The sequence below is a fragment of the Oncorhynchus tshawytscha genome, linkage group LG28, assembly GCF_018296145.1.
Source record: "Oncorhynchus tshawytscha isolate Ot180627B linkage group LG28, Otsh_v2.0, whole genome shotgun sequence".
Lineage (NCBI taxonomy): Eukaryota > Metazoa > Chordata > Actinopteri > Salmoniformes > Salmonidae > Oncorhynchus > Oncorhynchus tshawytscha.
The window spans coordinates 23241518-23258697 of NC_056456.1; the positions used below are offsets into that span (position 1 = coordinate 23241518).

The following is a 17180-nucleotide window of genomic DNA, read 5'->3' on the forward strand; positions in this document are numbered from 1 at the left end:
GCCAAGGTAACCTGCAATAATGAAATGTGTTTTTCTTCTATTTGTTTCTATGGCTAGAAGGGATACAGCTTTGGTCAAATTAAAGTCAAACGTTTTAGTTTTTTGCATTTTAGCTAACCTTAATCTAATCATCTCAACCTGCTATGTTATTTATCCTAACCTGACAGTGCTGCGTAAATTCTCCTGACCTGCTACGAAAATTAAAATCTGACATTAATTTGACAAAAGCTCCTAGCCACGACGACGTTCACGTTACAACTGTGTTGCCAATCTTGCCGAGCCATCTTGTCACAAGAGGACCACAAAGGAAATACGTCCTAGACTTTGCGTGTTTTCCTATATGATTTTACTAATGTGCATATGACATGGGTGTCTTTTTAAAGTTTTATGTTTGCTTGTTTTTCAAATTGTCGAATTAGATAAACCATCCTGAAACTAAACATCCTTGCCCACGACCAATGAGCATCGCCTTTTTCCTACTTCTTCCGCTGACGTGGGACGACTTTCAAATCTTTTGGCGGTTGACTGGCGTTTGATAACTTTTCTACATAATTCATCTGTTTACACGAATTAACATGGATTCAGCTATGGCAAACCTTCTTGTTGGGTTTCCAGTCAACATCCAAAGAAGCGACGGTAAGCTGTGTAGCTAGCTTTTCTTTTTATTATAACGCTACCTTTTTATTTGACTAGGAAACACACATTGAGACTTAAACGTTGGCTAGGTTTCTTTTTCAAATGTGCCCTGCAATACAACACGTTACGTTAAGGTGGTTAGCTAGCGTTAGTAAATTAGATTCGCCTCCCACATGATTTCGCTTCTTAGTTAGCAAACATTAACGTAGGTTATGCATTTGGCTGTTATTTGTTATATTAGCTACAGTAGCTCACCTTTTCTGTGTTTGTTGCGTAAGTCAGTTACTGTACAGGTGAATGAGTTGAACTCCGCTAACGTTAACGCGTTAGCCGAATTTACTCAACACAACGTTAACTGCGAATAGCTAACGTCGTTACCTGTGTGGTTGTTGATTTACAGTAACTAGCTAATAGTCTGTCATTATTCTAGGTACCTACTGACTTTAAATAGTTAGCTATTGTAGTTACAAAGAAACAAAATGGCTAAATACTTTACTACATTTTGCTAACGTTAGTTGGATAGGATAATGACGCCATCCGTTGTTTGTTTTAATAGTATAACGTTAGTTAGCTAACGTTACCCTTTTGTAGAAATGGGTGACTACTGTTACAGTGGAGTAGCTAACGCTGGTCCAGGCAGGGCATTGTACTTTGATTAACTGACTAAACTCTACGGTGAAGGAAGTTTCTAATGAACTCCACCAACTTCTTCCCCCGTGTAGTTTAGTCGGCAAGGCATTGGTGTGAACTTGCTAACAGGTGGTGTAAAGTGACTGATGGCTGAATGTGTTTTATAGGGCGAGTGCATACTGCAAACATCAAAACGGTTGATTCCACAACATCTATTGTAAAGGTTGAATGGTTTGAGAAATCTGTATGCAGGGGAAAGGAGGTAAGTGGTTCAAGAGTGCCTTGTCTATGTTAGAGAACAATGAACTTAAAATGCTTTTAATCTTGACTGATGCATTTTTGGGACCATATCAACAGTGGACTAATGAACAAAATACTAACATGTTTCTTTGAGTGAAATATCCCCTCTTATACTAGTTTGAGTGACCTGAAATACGTTTGGATTCATGGAAGAGCTCTGGAAGACAATAAATAGTTGGATCTAGCTATGCGCTGCAACTTTTTAAATAAACTGATGTTTGTTGACATACTGCTGCTATTCCTGTCATTTAGCTCGAAATGAATGAATTATGGTCCCTGAATGAAGCGCTTTTTGAGCACATGAAATCCGCTACTACACCTGCTCCCCCAGAGAAGGTAAGCATACTCTAGGGGTGGGCCTAGGAGCTTGAGGTTCAGAGTGTATTACATTTGAAAGTTGATGGTCCTAAAGTCAGGAACAATGTTGCTTACGTGTGTGATTTTTAATTTTCTTCCCTCCAGAAATATGAAAGCCGTCTCCGTTCATCCAGGATCCCTGCTCCTTCCAATCGTAAGTGACTTGTCTTGAAGTTATTGTGTTAAGTTAGAACACTTTTTTTTGTGTGTGTGGAGGGGAGGTAGAAAATACTGTGGATTCAGCAAAAAATTTGTTTAGTTTATGAAAATCTGTTAATTTAGGAAATCTGTTCAAGTATTGCCATGAATAAAAAAAGACGTGATTGTGTTATCAAGGTATGAAATTATTGTTATTTTCAAATATATTTTTGGTTTTAGTTGCGGACAATTTGCAGTGAACTAATCACTGTAATTATGTTCCGCCACCCCACCATTCGCCCTGACAAAAATCAGCCTGCGGCTGAATCTAGTTGCCTACCCCTGTCTTAAGTGTTTCTTTCAGTGGTGTGTGTGAAAGATGGTTAATTATGGATATTTCCTTTATAAGGTTCTGCTCAAGTCGGTCCTCCTGAGGAGACAGGTTTGCATGCAATGCATGTTCCTCTCTAACCAAATCCTATGCTAAATCGCTTTATATGAGATGGAATCCCATATAGGGCTGTTTTCCTCAGTTATACCTTGATTTGAAGATCAAATCACATATTGGCCTGTATCTTCAGGTGCATAATAGCTCTTTAATCAATGGTGCACAATACATTTAGAGGGTGAATGGGCAAGACGAAAGATTTAAGTGCCTTTGAACTGGGTATGGTAATAGGTGCCAGGCGCCCCAGTTTGTGTCAAGAACTGCAACACTGTTGGGTTTTTCAAGAATGGTCCACCACCCGAAGGGTATCCAGCCAACTTGACACAACTGTGGGAAGCATTGGAGTCAACATGGGACAGCATCCCTGCGGAATGCTTTCAACACCTTGTAGAGTCCATGCCCCAATGAATTGAGGCTGTTCTGAGGGCAACAGGTGGGGGTGCAACTTAATATTAGGAAGGTGTTCCTGATGTTTTGTATACTCAGTGTATTTGTACTGTAAAGTGACCCTAAGCAGTTTTGTTAAGGGTACTAGCACTCTTTCTAGTTCAATGCATTCCACAGAGGGCCGAGTCTGACGGTTTTTACCTTTCAATTAAGACCTCGACAACCAGGTGAGGTTGTTTTAGGATCCCCATTGTAAGAGTAGCTGCTGCTTTCGCAACATGTGTCCACATGAAATATGACTTAATAAGAACATTATTAGACAAGAACAGCTCAAGTACAGAACTACATACATGTAAAAATGGCACACATTGTCTACATATCCATACCTACACACTATCTAGGGGAGAGGCATTGTGCCATGAGGTATTTTGTCATTTAATTTTTTAAATTTATAAACCAGGTTTGCTGTTCCTTTGAGCAATATGAGATGGGAGTTCCCTGCAATAATGTCTCTATATAATACTGTACGCTTTCTTGAATTTGTTCTGGATTTGGGGACTGAAAAGACCCCTGGTGGTATGTCTGGTGGGGTAAGTGTGCGTGCCAGAGCTGTGTATAAGTTCCCTGTAAACAATTTTGAATTTTCCACATGTTTCTTATATAAAGAAGTGATGCAGTCACACTCCTCAACTCTTAGCCAAGAGAAGCTGGCAGCATAGTATTTATATCAGACCTCTGATTACAATGAAGAGCAAGACGTGCCACTCTGTTCTGGACCAGCTGCAGCTTAACTAGGTCTTTCTTTTCACCACATGACTGGACAATAATCAAGATGAGACAACTAGAGCCTGCAGGACTTGCTTTTGAATTGTGGTGTCAAAGTCGAGACCTCTCTACATCTTTACAACCATTGAATGTATATATTTTGACCATGACAGTTTAAAATGTAACAAGGTAACACAAAGTAATTGACATGGCATTCCTGATTCGCCCAGCTAAAATTGAACACATTGAGAATTAGTAGTGGAAAAGGAGCTGGCCAGCTGTTTACTAGGCCTACATTGAAATCATGATATTTATATGGTTTATTGTCTAGTGCAGTGGTGGGAAAAGTACTCAATCGTCAGTAAATATACTTTTTTTCCTTTAAATTTTTGCCTAAAATTACCCAAATCCTAAGACAATTTTTCTGTTCTGCTAGGCAGTCAAAATGTAATAAGTACCTTTGGGTGTCTGGGATATTGTACGGAGTAAAATGTACATTTTCTTTTGCAATGTTGTGAAGTAAAAGTTGTCAAATATAAATGGTAAAGTACAGATGCCCCAAAAACTACTTTAGTACTTTCAAGTATTTTTACTTAAGTACTTTACACAACTGGCCTAGTGTTGGGATCAGAAGGATGATGAACGAGTTATTAATCATACAAAAGACTACTCAATACAACTGTAGTGGTTAAGGTGTTAGGCTAACTATACTCTTCTACTCAGTTCCACTTCCTAGAAAGTCCATACGGCAGACATGCTTGTTCCGGGCCCCTGCTCCAGTCTCTGAACCTGCTAAGATTAAACAAGACTTCCTGTCTTCAGAGTATCCACCCTCTGTCCTCAAAGCTTCTGGTGGGGGTTGCTTCTCATTTTGTGCTTTCTGATTTCTTGCCTATCCCTTATATGCTGCCCCTAGATCTGTTTGTGCTCTTGCCAACTCCATTGCTATCATTGTTGAGTGACAAGGAGTTGGCATGACACAAACCAACTGGCGCTCAGGCTATATTTCTTACTTTCATTCAAATAATGAATTCCATTACCCTCAATTTTTTTTTCCCCCTCTTGTGTCTTCTTGATATTCAACATACTTCATTTTCCAGGTGTGCCCAACCGAGTGGGGAAGAGGAACGATCAGAGACAGACTGTTGTCCTGCCGCCAGTCAACGAGACCAAGAGTGTCTTAGTCACCTCAAGTGAGCTTTAGGAACTTTGAGTCACATCACTGTTTATCGCTCTGGACATGTATTCATAAATAGTCTTAGAGGAGTGCTGATCTATGATTAGTTTTTCCTTAGAGATCACAATTAAAAATACATTAAATGGACTGGAGGGCATGATTCTAGACTCTGATGCCCTGCTATCTTCGTGAGCATCATTCATCACATTTGATAGCTTCTCTTTCAGACAAACGGAGATCTGTGGTACCCACAGACATGAGCAAACCAGTGAACAAAAGATTGTCCCATGCAGTCAAGAGTTCTGACATGGTGCCCAAGAAGGGAAAGGTATGAGACATTGTATAATGTTTACATGGTACTATTGTCCTGTGGAAATGAGCTTTTGTGAAGATGCAGACCAGTAGGTCTATAGCTAACTTGCCGTCAATTCCCCCAATTAAGTTCTATTGGAGATGCACCGACATTACATTTTTTTTCCTGATATCTGAAACTTTTCTTGACAAAAAAACAAGATACTGATTTTTTTTAAATTTTATTATTTGTAATATTTTTTAATAACAAAAATTAGTGGCTTTTTAATAAGCATTCTAGTACGTTAGAGTTAAAACACATGCACATGGACACGGAGGTCTAAGGCACTGCAAGAGGCATCACTACAGTCCCTGGTTCAAATCCAGGCTGTATCACACCCGGCCATGATTGGCCCAGTGTCCTCCGTAAATAAGAATTTGTTATTAACTGACTTGCCTAGTTAAATAAAGGTTACACACACCACACTGACCAAAAAGTTATTTTGTTGGCATTTACATATGTCCCCATTACCAGTAAAACATAATCAAACCTATTTTTCACTTACTTGCTGTGCTGTTTCATTGTTCAGTCGTTTCATTCTCAACCAACAACGTCTTGTCCAGAATATGACTGCACATCACATATTAATTTAAGATTTTCATACTTTTTTTACGTAGTTATTACACATTGATTACACGATCACTTGCGTTTCATGTCACATCATTCATCGATACGTATGCTATGATGCTGGTAAAGTTGTCAGTGCTAGTCAAAAAAAGAAAAGCTAGCTAGCTCATGGATGCAAACAATGTTCTTCCTCAAACATAGCAAAACGACCATCTGTTTCAGTAGCGATAGCTAGCTAACTATTTAGTTAGGTATCATCTAAAATAACCCTAATTTATAAGATTTCTTATTTGATTAATGGTGGTCAGACCCCATCTATGTGAAGCTACCCACAATACGAATTAACCACAATGTGGACATTGCGTTTAGGCTTCTAAATAAAAGTATGTCAGACAGTGATGCAAATTTAAAGTATAATTATGCCATAATTGAATAAATCATGCTAAACGAGGTTGGAATGTTGTATAAAATCAACAAAAGATCAATTGTTAATTTGACAAATCTGAAATCACGCTGGATGTATTATACTTTGGAATTGCATTGGGGGCATACTTATTTCACTGTACAGCCTTATCTATGGATTGTGGATCAATGACATTTAAAAATATTTATATATATTTAACGAGTCAGTTAAGCACTAATTCTTATTTACGGTGACGGCCTAGGAACAGTGGGTTAACTGCCTTGTTCAGGGGCAGCACGACAGTTCTTCACCTTGTCAGCTCGTGGATTCGATTTTGCAACCATTCGGTTACTGGCACAACGCTCTAACCACTAGACCGCCTGCCGTCCACTGGGGTGTTATACTTTTGAATTGTATTGGGGCATTCTTATTTCACTGTACAGCCTTACCTGTGTCACATACACACCATGTGTCACATACACATGGTTAGCAGATGTTAATGCGAGTGTAGCGAAATGCTTGTGCTTCTAGTTCCGACAGTGCAGTAATATCTAATAGCCCCCAACTACCTAATACACACATCTAAAGGGGTGAATGAAAATTTGTATATGGATGGCCGAGCTGCATTAGCAAGTGCAATAGATGGTATAAAATACATGTGATATGAGTAATTTTAAGATATGTAAACATGATTGAAGTGGCATTGTATAAAGTGACTAGTGATCCATTTATTAAAGTGGCCAGTGATTGAGTCTCAATATAGGCGGCAGCCTCTCTGAGTTAGTGATTGCTGTTTAGCAGTCTGATGGCCTTGAGATAGAAGCTGTTCTTCAGTGTCTCGGCTCCAGCTTTGATGCGCCTGTACTGACCTCACCTTCTGGATGGTAGCGGTGTGAACAGGCAGTGGCTCGGGTAGTTGTTGTCCTGGATCTTTTTTGCCTTCCTGTGACATCGGGTGCTGTAGGTGTCATGGAGGGCAGGTAGTTTGCCCCCGGTGATGCGTTGTGCAGACCGCACAACGCGGTCTCTGGAGAGCCCTGTTGTTGAGGGCGGTGCAGTTGCCGTACCAGGCTGTGATACAGCCTGACAGGATGCTCTCAAATGTGCTATAAAAGTTTGAGGGTTTTGGGTGACAAGCCAAATTTCTTCAGCCTTCTGAGGTTGAAGAGGTGCTGTTGCGCGTTCTTCACCACACTGTCTGTGTGGGTGGACCATTTCAGTTTGTCTGACGTGTATGCTGAGGAACTTAACTTTCCACCTTCTCCCCTGCTGTTCTTTCGATGTGGATAGGGGGGTGCTCGCTCTGCTGTTTCCTGAAGTCTATAATCCTCTCCTTTTAGTTTTAACGTTGAGCGAGATGTTGTTTTCCTGACACCACACTCACCACCTCCCTTCTCCTAGTGTGTACCGGTGCTGGACAAGTCGCGAAAGCCAATATCACTCACGACCGAGCACGGTTGATTGTCAAGGGCAATGAATTCCATTATTTTGGTTAATGGATTTCGCCTTTGAGTTGTCCCGCTTAAATGTTCTTACTCTTTCAAATGACTGTTCGACTTGTTGACTGCTCAATGCACACATCAAACATTGTGGGCTAGGTTAGCAAAGCTGTGTTGCACGTGTAGCGCAAAATTTTACGTGGCGACATTACGTCATATGCCTACATTAAATAGGTATGCACGTCAGCTTTGACATCGGTTTTCCACATCGGTGTTAAACTAGTGAAAGCATTTACTAAAATATTTTGAAATGCTACAGACCCACCAGTTTATCACTTCTCTTATACATGTAGTTCTGCTTCCTGTAGTTTGGTGACACAAACCGACCGAACAAGCAGTTTTACCAGATGATTGAAGACTTCAGAGAGACCTTGGAAGTATTTCCTTTAAGTCCATCGGATACGGTAAGATGAAGAACAAGTGTTGAAATGTGGAAGGTAATTTATAATTATTGCTTATATTAGAGAATGGATCTTAAATAATTATTTTTGGTCAACAGGTTGAAGCTCATAGAATTTGTGTGTGTGTTCGCAAGCGTCCTCTCAACAATAAAGGTATGCTTAATTAACGTTTTAACTCACTCCTTGTATCATCACCCTGCATCTTTGGTCCAGTCTAATGTTGAGTGTTTGTGTGATATTCTTAGAGGTGACCAAGAAAGAAATTGATGTGGTGACTATCCCTGGAAATGGAACGCTGCTTGTTCATGAACCCAAGCAGAAAGTGGACCTGACCAAATACCTGGACAACCAGGTCTTCCATTTTGACTACTCCTTTGATGAGTCATCCACCAATGACTTAGTATACAGGTATTCACTTTGTTTTCTAAACAATATTATCTTCAGTTTATTTTACAATTATTTGCCGATTTTCAAAACGTTCTGTTCAAATACCGTTTGCGTGCATATTCTCTTTATGAAGTTTGTTGGGTGTATCAACATTACTTGTTTTTGCAAGACAACCACATAGTTGTATTTCTTAATGATAGGTTTACCGCCAAGCCTCTTGTCCAGACCATCTTTGACGGAGGAATGGCAACTTGTTTTGCTTACGGCCAAACTGGAAGTGGTAAAACTCACGTAAGTCTTTCCCTTTACCTGTCAGGTTGACAATATAGCAGTTTTCTCATGTAAAATGTGTACCCATCTTTTACCCTATTCAGACAATGGGAGGAGACTTTTCAGGGAAGAGCCAGAACAGTTCTAAAGGGATCTATGCCTTGGCAGGTAAATTATTGATATTTTCTATCAACATTACAATATTGGCTTAGTTATCCTTTTTGATTGTTTTCTGGAAATATTTTGATATTTTTGAGGTCACTACTAAAGAATAGATCTTTCCACCTCACATTTTAGAATTTATGTATGTAAATGTTATACATGACCTTTACTTTGGCCATACTTCCATGATGTCTTACAGTGTCTTGTAACTCCTTGTTCCTCTTACTTGTTGCTTAGCTCAGGATGTGTTCACCCTTCTGAAGCAGAGGAGATATTCCAGTCAGGACCTGTGCCCTTATGTGACCTTTTTTGAGATCTACAATGGCAAGGTGAGAAGGAAGCGCTCGTAGTGCTCCTCAAGCAGCTTGGGGATTTGATTTAGTTGTTGGAGAATCCATCATGATTAGAACAAAAGTTTAGACTAATTGTAGGTATGACTAAGGATGTGTATCCCAAATGGCAACCTATATAGTGAACTACTTTTGACCAGAGCACTACTAACACACTTGGCTTCGCATATGCAGGTGTTTGATCTGCTGAACAAGAAGGCCATGCTGCGAGTGCTAGAGGATGAGAAACAACAGGTCCAGGTGGTCGGCCTGCAGGAGATGTACGTGTCGTGTGCGGAAGACGTCATCAAGATGATTGAGATGGGCAGTGCATGCAGGTACATATGTTGTTTTGACTCCAGCTGGAGTGTTCAGTGAGGTGAAACATTCAAAATGTTAGATATACATGGAATGAATAGAGCTGACAGGATTCCCTATTCTTCTTGACGCACAATCATATCTTGTCAACACTGCACATTTCCACCTGAATGTTCTGGAACATTGCGCCCTCCTGAACAGACCCCTGGTTTTCCCTCGCCCTGTCTAGCATGTGTGTTGTCTTCTGTTCCTGTTTTGTAGTTTGACAAATATGAATATCTCATCTAACTTTAGCATACTAAAGCCCTATAGAGTCCTTCAGGATGCAACTTATTTTAAAATGTAAGCAACCAAAGTAGTGATTTATTTGTGACGATGATTTGCTGCATCTTTCGCAGGACGTCCGGCCAGACGTCCGCCAACGCCAACTCGTCTCGCTCCCACGCCATCCTGCAGGTGATCCTGCGGAGGAGGAACCAGCTGCACGGGAAGTTTTCCCTGGTGGACCTGGCAGGGAACGAGAGGGGCACAGACGTCAGCAGCAACGACAGACAGACCCTGGCAGAGACGGCCGAGATCAACCGCAGCCTGCTGGCTCTCAAGGTGAATACAACTACTCTCTACTATTACAACTACAAGCCCACTGTCCTTCTATTTATCAATCTTTAGAAATCCTTTTACCTGGGGTGTATTCATTCGTGTACACACCGTAGCAAAATGTTTGCAACAGAAAATGGGAGCAGGTGTTTCTAATTGGACATGTTCAGTTAGTCCCTCTGTTGCAGTCTGTTCTTCTGTTTTGTGCCTAGTGAATATGATCATATAGCAGGTATGAACCACCTGTATATACAGCAAAAGCCCTCATAAATGTGTAGGCAATGTCAAGATTATTAATGTAACTCTTGTGACGTCAATAACTTTAAACAATTTTTTTTGTATGATTTGAGAATATACACTGAGCAGCTTATTCTGCAAGGGGTTTCTTTCTAAATGTAACTAAGTTTAGAGCTGTGAGCTGCAGCTCCTCACTCATTCTAAGCCAGGGCTTTCCAAACTTTTTGGGCCCGCAACCCCATTTTATTTATCTCAATCAATGAATGTATAATAATAAAAAAGTCATCCACGTTTACTTTTTTAGTTGGGGCTATTATTCAATTACAAATCAGTCTGACAGTACTTTTGACAGTACTTAAATCTGAAGGAGGTATGGTTTGAAGTGACTGAAATGCATCAGAAAGGTATTGGGATTGTCAGGCAATAATGTGTAGAATTTTAAAAAATAAAAAAATCCTTGTCTGATTTAGTGCCTGGTCTTGTCCACTCTGTTCTAATGAATCCTTTGGGTTGTGGGCATTGTGGAAGGAAAAAGCAGACTCCTACGTGTTCCTGAGAGTCGTGTCTTTCAGTGGTGGGGGTCATAATACTTTGTAGTTTAAGCGGTTCAAAGGATAGAGCCACATTTTGTAGGCTGCAAATCACTCTGTTTATTACAACCGCATCTAGTGGCTACCAGAGGTTACTGATGTAACCCTGGTTCTATGGACAGAGCTTTATTTTATTTTTTAAATTTCAGTTTCTCTTGTGGGGGGTTGTGACCTATAGTTTGCAAAATGCTGGTTTAAACCCTACTTTCTCCCTCTCCCTGTAGGAATGTATTCGCTCCTTGGGGATGGACAGCCAACACATACCCTTCAGGATGAGCAAGCTGACACAGGTGCTCCGAGACTCCTTCATCGGAGAGAACTCCAGGACATGCATGGTAAAGGCTTGGTGACTCCTCTTTGGGCTTTAGCTCTAGAGGCACAATCTTAAAAATGGCTTATTAACTACTGATGTAGCTATGGTTATGGGGGGCAGGAGGAGAACGGGGAGCAGGTAGCTGACTAGTGGTGTCTATTCACAGCCGTCTCATCTGGGGGTACAAGCTATTGGCCAGTCTTGCACATTTTGCCATGATGTTCCTATACTGTCTGCATCTAAGTGATGGGAACAGGCCGTTGCTGGGGTCCCTGATTTATCTTTTTGGTCCCCCCATGGTGTTGCAGGTGTCCCAAGAGTGCGTTCGGTTGAGCATACCACCCTCTGTAGCACCTTGCAGTCCGTACCAGTGTGATGCAGCCCGACAGTATGCTCTCGATGGTGCTCCTGTAGAACACTGCGAGGGCCCATGGAGACAGGCCACACTTTTTTTCAGCATCCTAAGATTGTAGAGTCTTGCCTTCACCACGGTGTCTGTGGTTTGACCATTTCAGCTTCTCAGATGTCAAGTTCCTCGGTGTACACATTTTTGACAGTCTCCATGGTGGCTCCATTGATGAGGAAGGGGGTGTGCCTAGCCTTGTTTCTCTTGTCCACAATCGACTCCTGTTTATTTTTCTGATGTTGAGATATTGTTTACCTGGCACCACGCTGTCAGAGTACTCTCATCCTCCCTGTAGGCAGTCTTGTCGCTGTTGGTAATCAGGCCTACTACTGTCGTGTCGTCAGCAAACTTGATGGAGTTGGAACTGTGTGAGGCCACTCAGTCGTGAGGGGATTGAGATCGCACCTTGTGGCACCCCCTTGTTAAGGATCAGTGTCCAAGAGAGAATGTTGACTACCTTCACCACCTGGGAGTGGTACGTCAGGAAGTCCAGGACCCAGTTGCATAGGTAGGAGTTCTGTCTCAGGGCCGTGAGCTTTGTGGTAAACTTAAGAGGGCACTATGGTATTGAATGCCGAGCTGTAGTCAATGAACAGAATCCTCACATAGGCATTCCTTTTGTCCAGGTGGGTTAAGGCAGTGTGCAGTGCAATGGCATTTGCATTGTCAGTGAATCTGTCGGGTGGTTGGCGAATTGGGGAGGGAAGAGGTGACGTGGTCTTTTTATCTAGTCTCTTGAAGCACTTCATGATGGAAGTGAGTGCTACGCGTTGCTAGTCATTCAGTTACTTTCCCTTTCTTGGGCACGGGGATGATAGTGGACGTCTTGAAGCAGGTGGGGATAGCGGCCTGAGTTGGAGAGATTGAAAAGGCCCAAAAACACAACAGCCAGCTAGTCTGAAAATGCTCTGAGGGTGCGGATAGGGATGCTGGCAGCCTTGCGAGGGTTAACGTTTGAATGACTTACACATCCTCTGTGGAGACCGTAAATATGTTGTCCTCAGGCACTCTCCTTGTCGTCTTAGTCATCATTGTGCTGAAAGCGTGGGGAAACTGGTGTTTTGCTCGTCCGGTAGGGTGCCGTTGGTGTCCGTGACGTAGCTGGCTTTCTTTTTGTAATCTGTGATCGTTAGGAGCCCCTGCCACATACGACTCGTGTCCGACCCGCTGAATTGCTCCTCCACTTTGTTCCTGTAACTTAATATCGGCTATAATGTTTTCTTATGTTCCAGATTGCTATGGTGTCTCCTGGAATGGCCTCATGCGATTACACTCTAAACACACTACGCTATGCAGACAGGTACACTCAAACCCATGAATGGATAGTAAGTATCTTGTTATTGATTTTCAGTGGTAATTATTTCTTATGTACTTTGTTCCTTGTCATAGAGCAAAGGAACTGAATGGGACATCCAGGGTGAATGATGCTGATCTTCCCAAGAAGATTGATGAGATGGAAGTGGAGAACAGCTCATCAGAGGAAGTAAGATCAAAATCCCTTGGCTTTGATAAAGTAGTACTTTTTGGTCCACCAGCCACTGGCAGGTAGATTAAAACATCGACTCACCACTCAATAAAATGCAACTAAAATTACACCTACAAAACACAAACTGACGTGGATGCTTTGTAATGTTTCTAAAACAAATGTATTACTACTAAGAAGTAACGTTGTATATTGTTTTCATTTTAATATTTTTTTGTGAAAAATATCGAAGATGAGAACTGTTCACCTGCTCCTTTAAGGTTGGGAGGTTACCATGCTTAGTCATGTTTGTGCCTGTGAGATTGTCTGATTAGGAGCAGTGTTGTCTTCTCTTCCCTAGCAATTGAAACTCGCATTGAAAAACAACCTCGCTTGTGAACAAAACAATTTTAAATAGCCAGGAAACACAATACAAAGTCTTAGTTCAGTAGACTTTCATTTCAAGTAAGTTTTCAGCTTTTATGCCTCTGCGCAGCTCTTAACATGCTCACGGCCCCCAGGCAGTGTTGCAGTGCGAGGTGGGATAGGCTATAGGATTTGTACTTTGACTTTGAGATTTTATTTGATCAGCTATGACACAAACGGCAGATATACTTTGAATACAGCTACTGCAGCATTTATTTGACTATAATTGTAATCCTACTTCACTCGCTTTTGTGAATAAAAACAGTTAAGTGCTCACACAGTAGAGCCCTGACCACCTTACCCACCAATGCCAACTTTTACCTGCACTTTGCAGTGGCGTTTGTTAATTTTAGACCCTGACTAGGAAGTGGGGTGCAATTTCAGATGCATCCCGTTTAGTTGCTTGTCACAAAAAAATGTACTTTTTAAAGCGATGATACTAGATACTTCCGTTTCTTCAGTCTGACATACTATCAAGTGGACATTAGACAGTGATGTGTACAAGAATATTAACTCCCAATCATGTTTGCAGGACTCCATTGTGCCCATGACTGACATGTATGAGGCCATCTCCCAGGTGTCTGAGCTGGAGGAGTTAGTGCATGAGGAGTTGACGGTATACCTATCTTTTTCCTCACCTCGTCTTTAAAGGGAAATTACACAATTGTTCTACTTCATATTCATCATCTCCAGCACCACGCCAACATCAAAGTATGTGAAAATGGTGCATTTCTATGTTTTGTAGTAAACAAATATACGTTTTTCCAATGTCATCACTGGTGTGCATCGTGTGATTTTAACCAATTGAGAGTAGGTATTGTTGGGTGTCTGAGCTGTGTGCTAGTAGTTTAAACAGACAGCTTGGTACATTCAGTGTGTCAACACCTCTTACAAAAACAAGTTGTGATGAAGTCAATCTCTCTTCCACTTTGAGCCATGAGAGATTGACATGCATGTCATTAATGTTAGCTCTGTGTAATTTTAAGGGCCAGCTATGCTACCAAGTTCTGAGCCAACTGCAATTTCCCCAAGTCCCTCTTTGTGGCACCTGGCATCACACGACTGAGCAGTAGTCCAGGTGTTACAAAACTAGGGCCTGTAGGACCTGCCTTTTTGATAGTGTCGTTAAGGCAGAGCAGCACTTTATTATGGACAGACCTCTTCCCATCTTAATTACTGTTGTATCAATATGTTTTGACTAGGACAGTTTACAATCCAGGGTTACTCCAAGCAGTGTAGTCAACTCAACTTGCTCAATTTCCACATGATTTTTAGTTTTGGAAATATTTAGGACTAACTTATTCCTTGCTACCCATTCTGAAACTAACTGCAGCTCTTTAAGTGTTGCAGTCATTTCAGTTGCTGTAGTAGCTGACTCGTTTAGTGTTGAGTCATTCGCATGCATAGATACACTGGCTTTACTCGTTAGTTAAGATTGAAACATTAAGGGGCCTAAACAGCTACCCTGGAGATTTCCTGATTTATGTTTGAGGCTTCCCTTAAAGAACACCCTCTGTGTTCTGTTAGACAAGTAACTCTTTATCCACATTATAGCAGGGGATGTAAAGCCATAACACATACGTTTTTCCAGCAGCAGACTATGATCAGTAATGTCAAAAGCTGCACTGAAGCCAATCAGTCATTTGTGTAAGTACTGTGCTTGTTGAATGTCCTTCCCTATACGCGTGCTGAAAGTCTGTCAATTGGTTACTGTGAAATAGCATTGTATCTGGTCAAAGGGTTAGTAACCGGCTGATTGGTCATCTATTTGAGCCAGTAAAGGGGGCTTTTACTATTCTTGGGTAGGGGAATGACTTTTGCTTCCTTCTAGGCCTGAGGGCAAACACTTTGTAGTAGGCTTAAATTGAAGATGTGGCAATATCATCCTCTATCCTCAGTAATTTTTCATCCAGTGAGTTTTGTGACCAATGAGCCATTTGATTCAATGAATGATGGAACGGAGTTTGCCTTTACATTTTTTTTTTTTTTTTTAAATAATGTCATTCTAAGGTGCTCCAAAGCTTTTTACTATCATTCTTCTACATAATTTATTTTCGCTTCATAGTATAGTTTTTAATTTAGTTGCATGATTTCTTAATTTGCAGTACATTTGCCAATCAGTTGGGCTGTCAGTTATTTGCCATACCTTTTGCCTCATCCCTCTCAACTATACAGTTTTTTTTTTTTTTTTTTTTTTAATTCCTCATCAATCGATTTAACAGATTTTAGTCATTTTCTTAATGGGTGCGTGCTTATTAGTAACTGGAATTGGCAATTTCATAAATGTCAAGTTCAGTGTCTGGTTGCTTCTCATTACACACCACAGACCAGCAAATATTCTTTACATCTACATATGAATCACAAAACTTCTTGTATGACCTCTTATACACTACATTAGGCCCAACCTTTGGAACTTTGGTTTTCCTAGATATGGCTACTATATTGTGATCACTACATCCACGGATTTGGATACTGCTTTAAAGCAAATTGCTGCAGCATTAGTAAAGATGTGATCAATACATGTTGATGATTTCATTCCTGTGTTTTTAAATACCCTGTTAGGTTGACTGACAACCTGAACCAGGTTGCAGGCACTGGTTACAGTTTGAAGTTTTTTCTTGAGTGGGCGGCTTTAAACATTCTGAACTTATAACTGCACCAATTTTGTCTTGAATTGAAATATAATTGAAGATTTGACACGTCAAATGACTTTATTGCATGAGTAAGTTCCATATGTCTTTTGTTTTCTTATGTGTTGTCCAGAGGGCCAGTGATTTTCTCAAGCCAATGGAGATGCCATCATATGACATTGAGGCTGGAGTGACAGATATTGTGGACTACGCAAGAAAATTACTGGGTATGTGAATGTGTTGAGTAACTAGTTACTTTTCTAGTTCCATATGCCTAACCTGATATCTAAAGCCAATGTTGATCCCAAGTGTGCCCTCTAGAAGTTCTAACTTTGGCCTTGGCTTACTCTTGACAGACACAGTCCTGGCATTGCAATATGCCATTGATGGAGAGCGACTGGCAAGGATGACACCCAAATCAGGCTATTGCTGAGATGGACAGCCACTCGACTTGTCCACTTGGAAATATGGTGCTATTAAAAGTACTGTTGAGTTGTGAATGTTTTATCATGCAGTTACTATAGTGCAAGGGTTCAATTGGACATAAATTAATTTCCGCTAACTTTAATTAATAGCAAAATAAATAAAACATTACCTCTAACATTAAACCCACTACATACCATAGATGTCCATGAAAGAATGTTAACAATTCATGTTTTCAATGTATTTGTATACAAAATGGAAATTTGTCCAGTTTTTAAATGATTTGATTAAAGTTTTTTTAATGAATTCTATTGATATGTCATCCTTAAGGTAATGTTATTTTGTTGCATTTACCAACCAAACATTTGCCTGATGCTTGTGTTCCAATGTTTATTTTGTTTTAAGTAGTTTAAATGTGTTTCCCTGTGTTTGTACACATGCTCTACCCCAGAGCTGCATTCTAGCCCCATGACATCAACAGAAGCAGCTGGAGGATAACCCATGCACCTCTGCCTAGCACTCAGTGCGGGGGCTTTTTGCCCCTTTTCTCATCTTGACCCCAAACCTCCA

General features: G+C 40.8%; 1 protein-coding gene across 2 annotated transcripts; it reads left to right on the forward strand.

Annotated features, from left to right (window-relative positions):
* Positions 1-248: 248 nt before the first annotated feature.
* LOC112226944 (kinesin-like protein KIF2C) lies at positions 249-16916 on the forward strand. Of its 2 annotated transcripts, none has more exons than XM_024391635.2 (21): positions 249-636; positions 1434-1528; positions 1819-1902; positions 2029-2077; positions 4385-4513; positions 4762-4854; positions 5054-5166; positions 7968-8063; positions 8159-8213; positions 8306-8468; positions 8648-8738; positions 8822-8885; positions 9117-9208; positions 9404-9546; positions 9925-10129; positions 11175-11285; positions 12902-12969; positions 13059-13152; positions 14090-14173; positions 16321-16414; positions 16544-16916. In XM_024391635.2, exons 1-21 carry the CDS (start codon positions 576-578, stop codon positions 16618-16620), a joined length of 2061 nt encoding a protein of 686 aa, XP_024247403.1. In that variant the 5' UTR covers positions 249-575; the 3' UTR covers positions 16621-16916. The 2 variants fall into 2 exon arrangements, with proteins under 2 accessions (XP_024247403.1, XP_024247404.1); XM_024391636.2 differs by having other exon boundaries at positions 252-636; positions 5066-5166.
* Positions 16917-17180: the final 264 nt, after the last annotated feature.

Coding starts and splice junctions, on each gene's coding strand:
- LOC112226944 (XM_024391635.2), top strand. CDS start 576: ATGGATTCAGCTATGGCAAACCTTCTTGTTGGGTTTCCAGTCAACATC. Junction 8,214..8,305: donor GCGTCCTCTCAACAATAAAG/GTATGCTTAATT, acceptor TGATATTCTTAG/AGGTGACCAAGAAAGAAATT. Junction 8,886..9,116: donor AGGGATCTATGCCTTGGCAG/GTAAATTATTGA, acceptor CTTGTTGCTTAG/CTCAGGATGTGTTCACCCTT.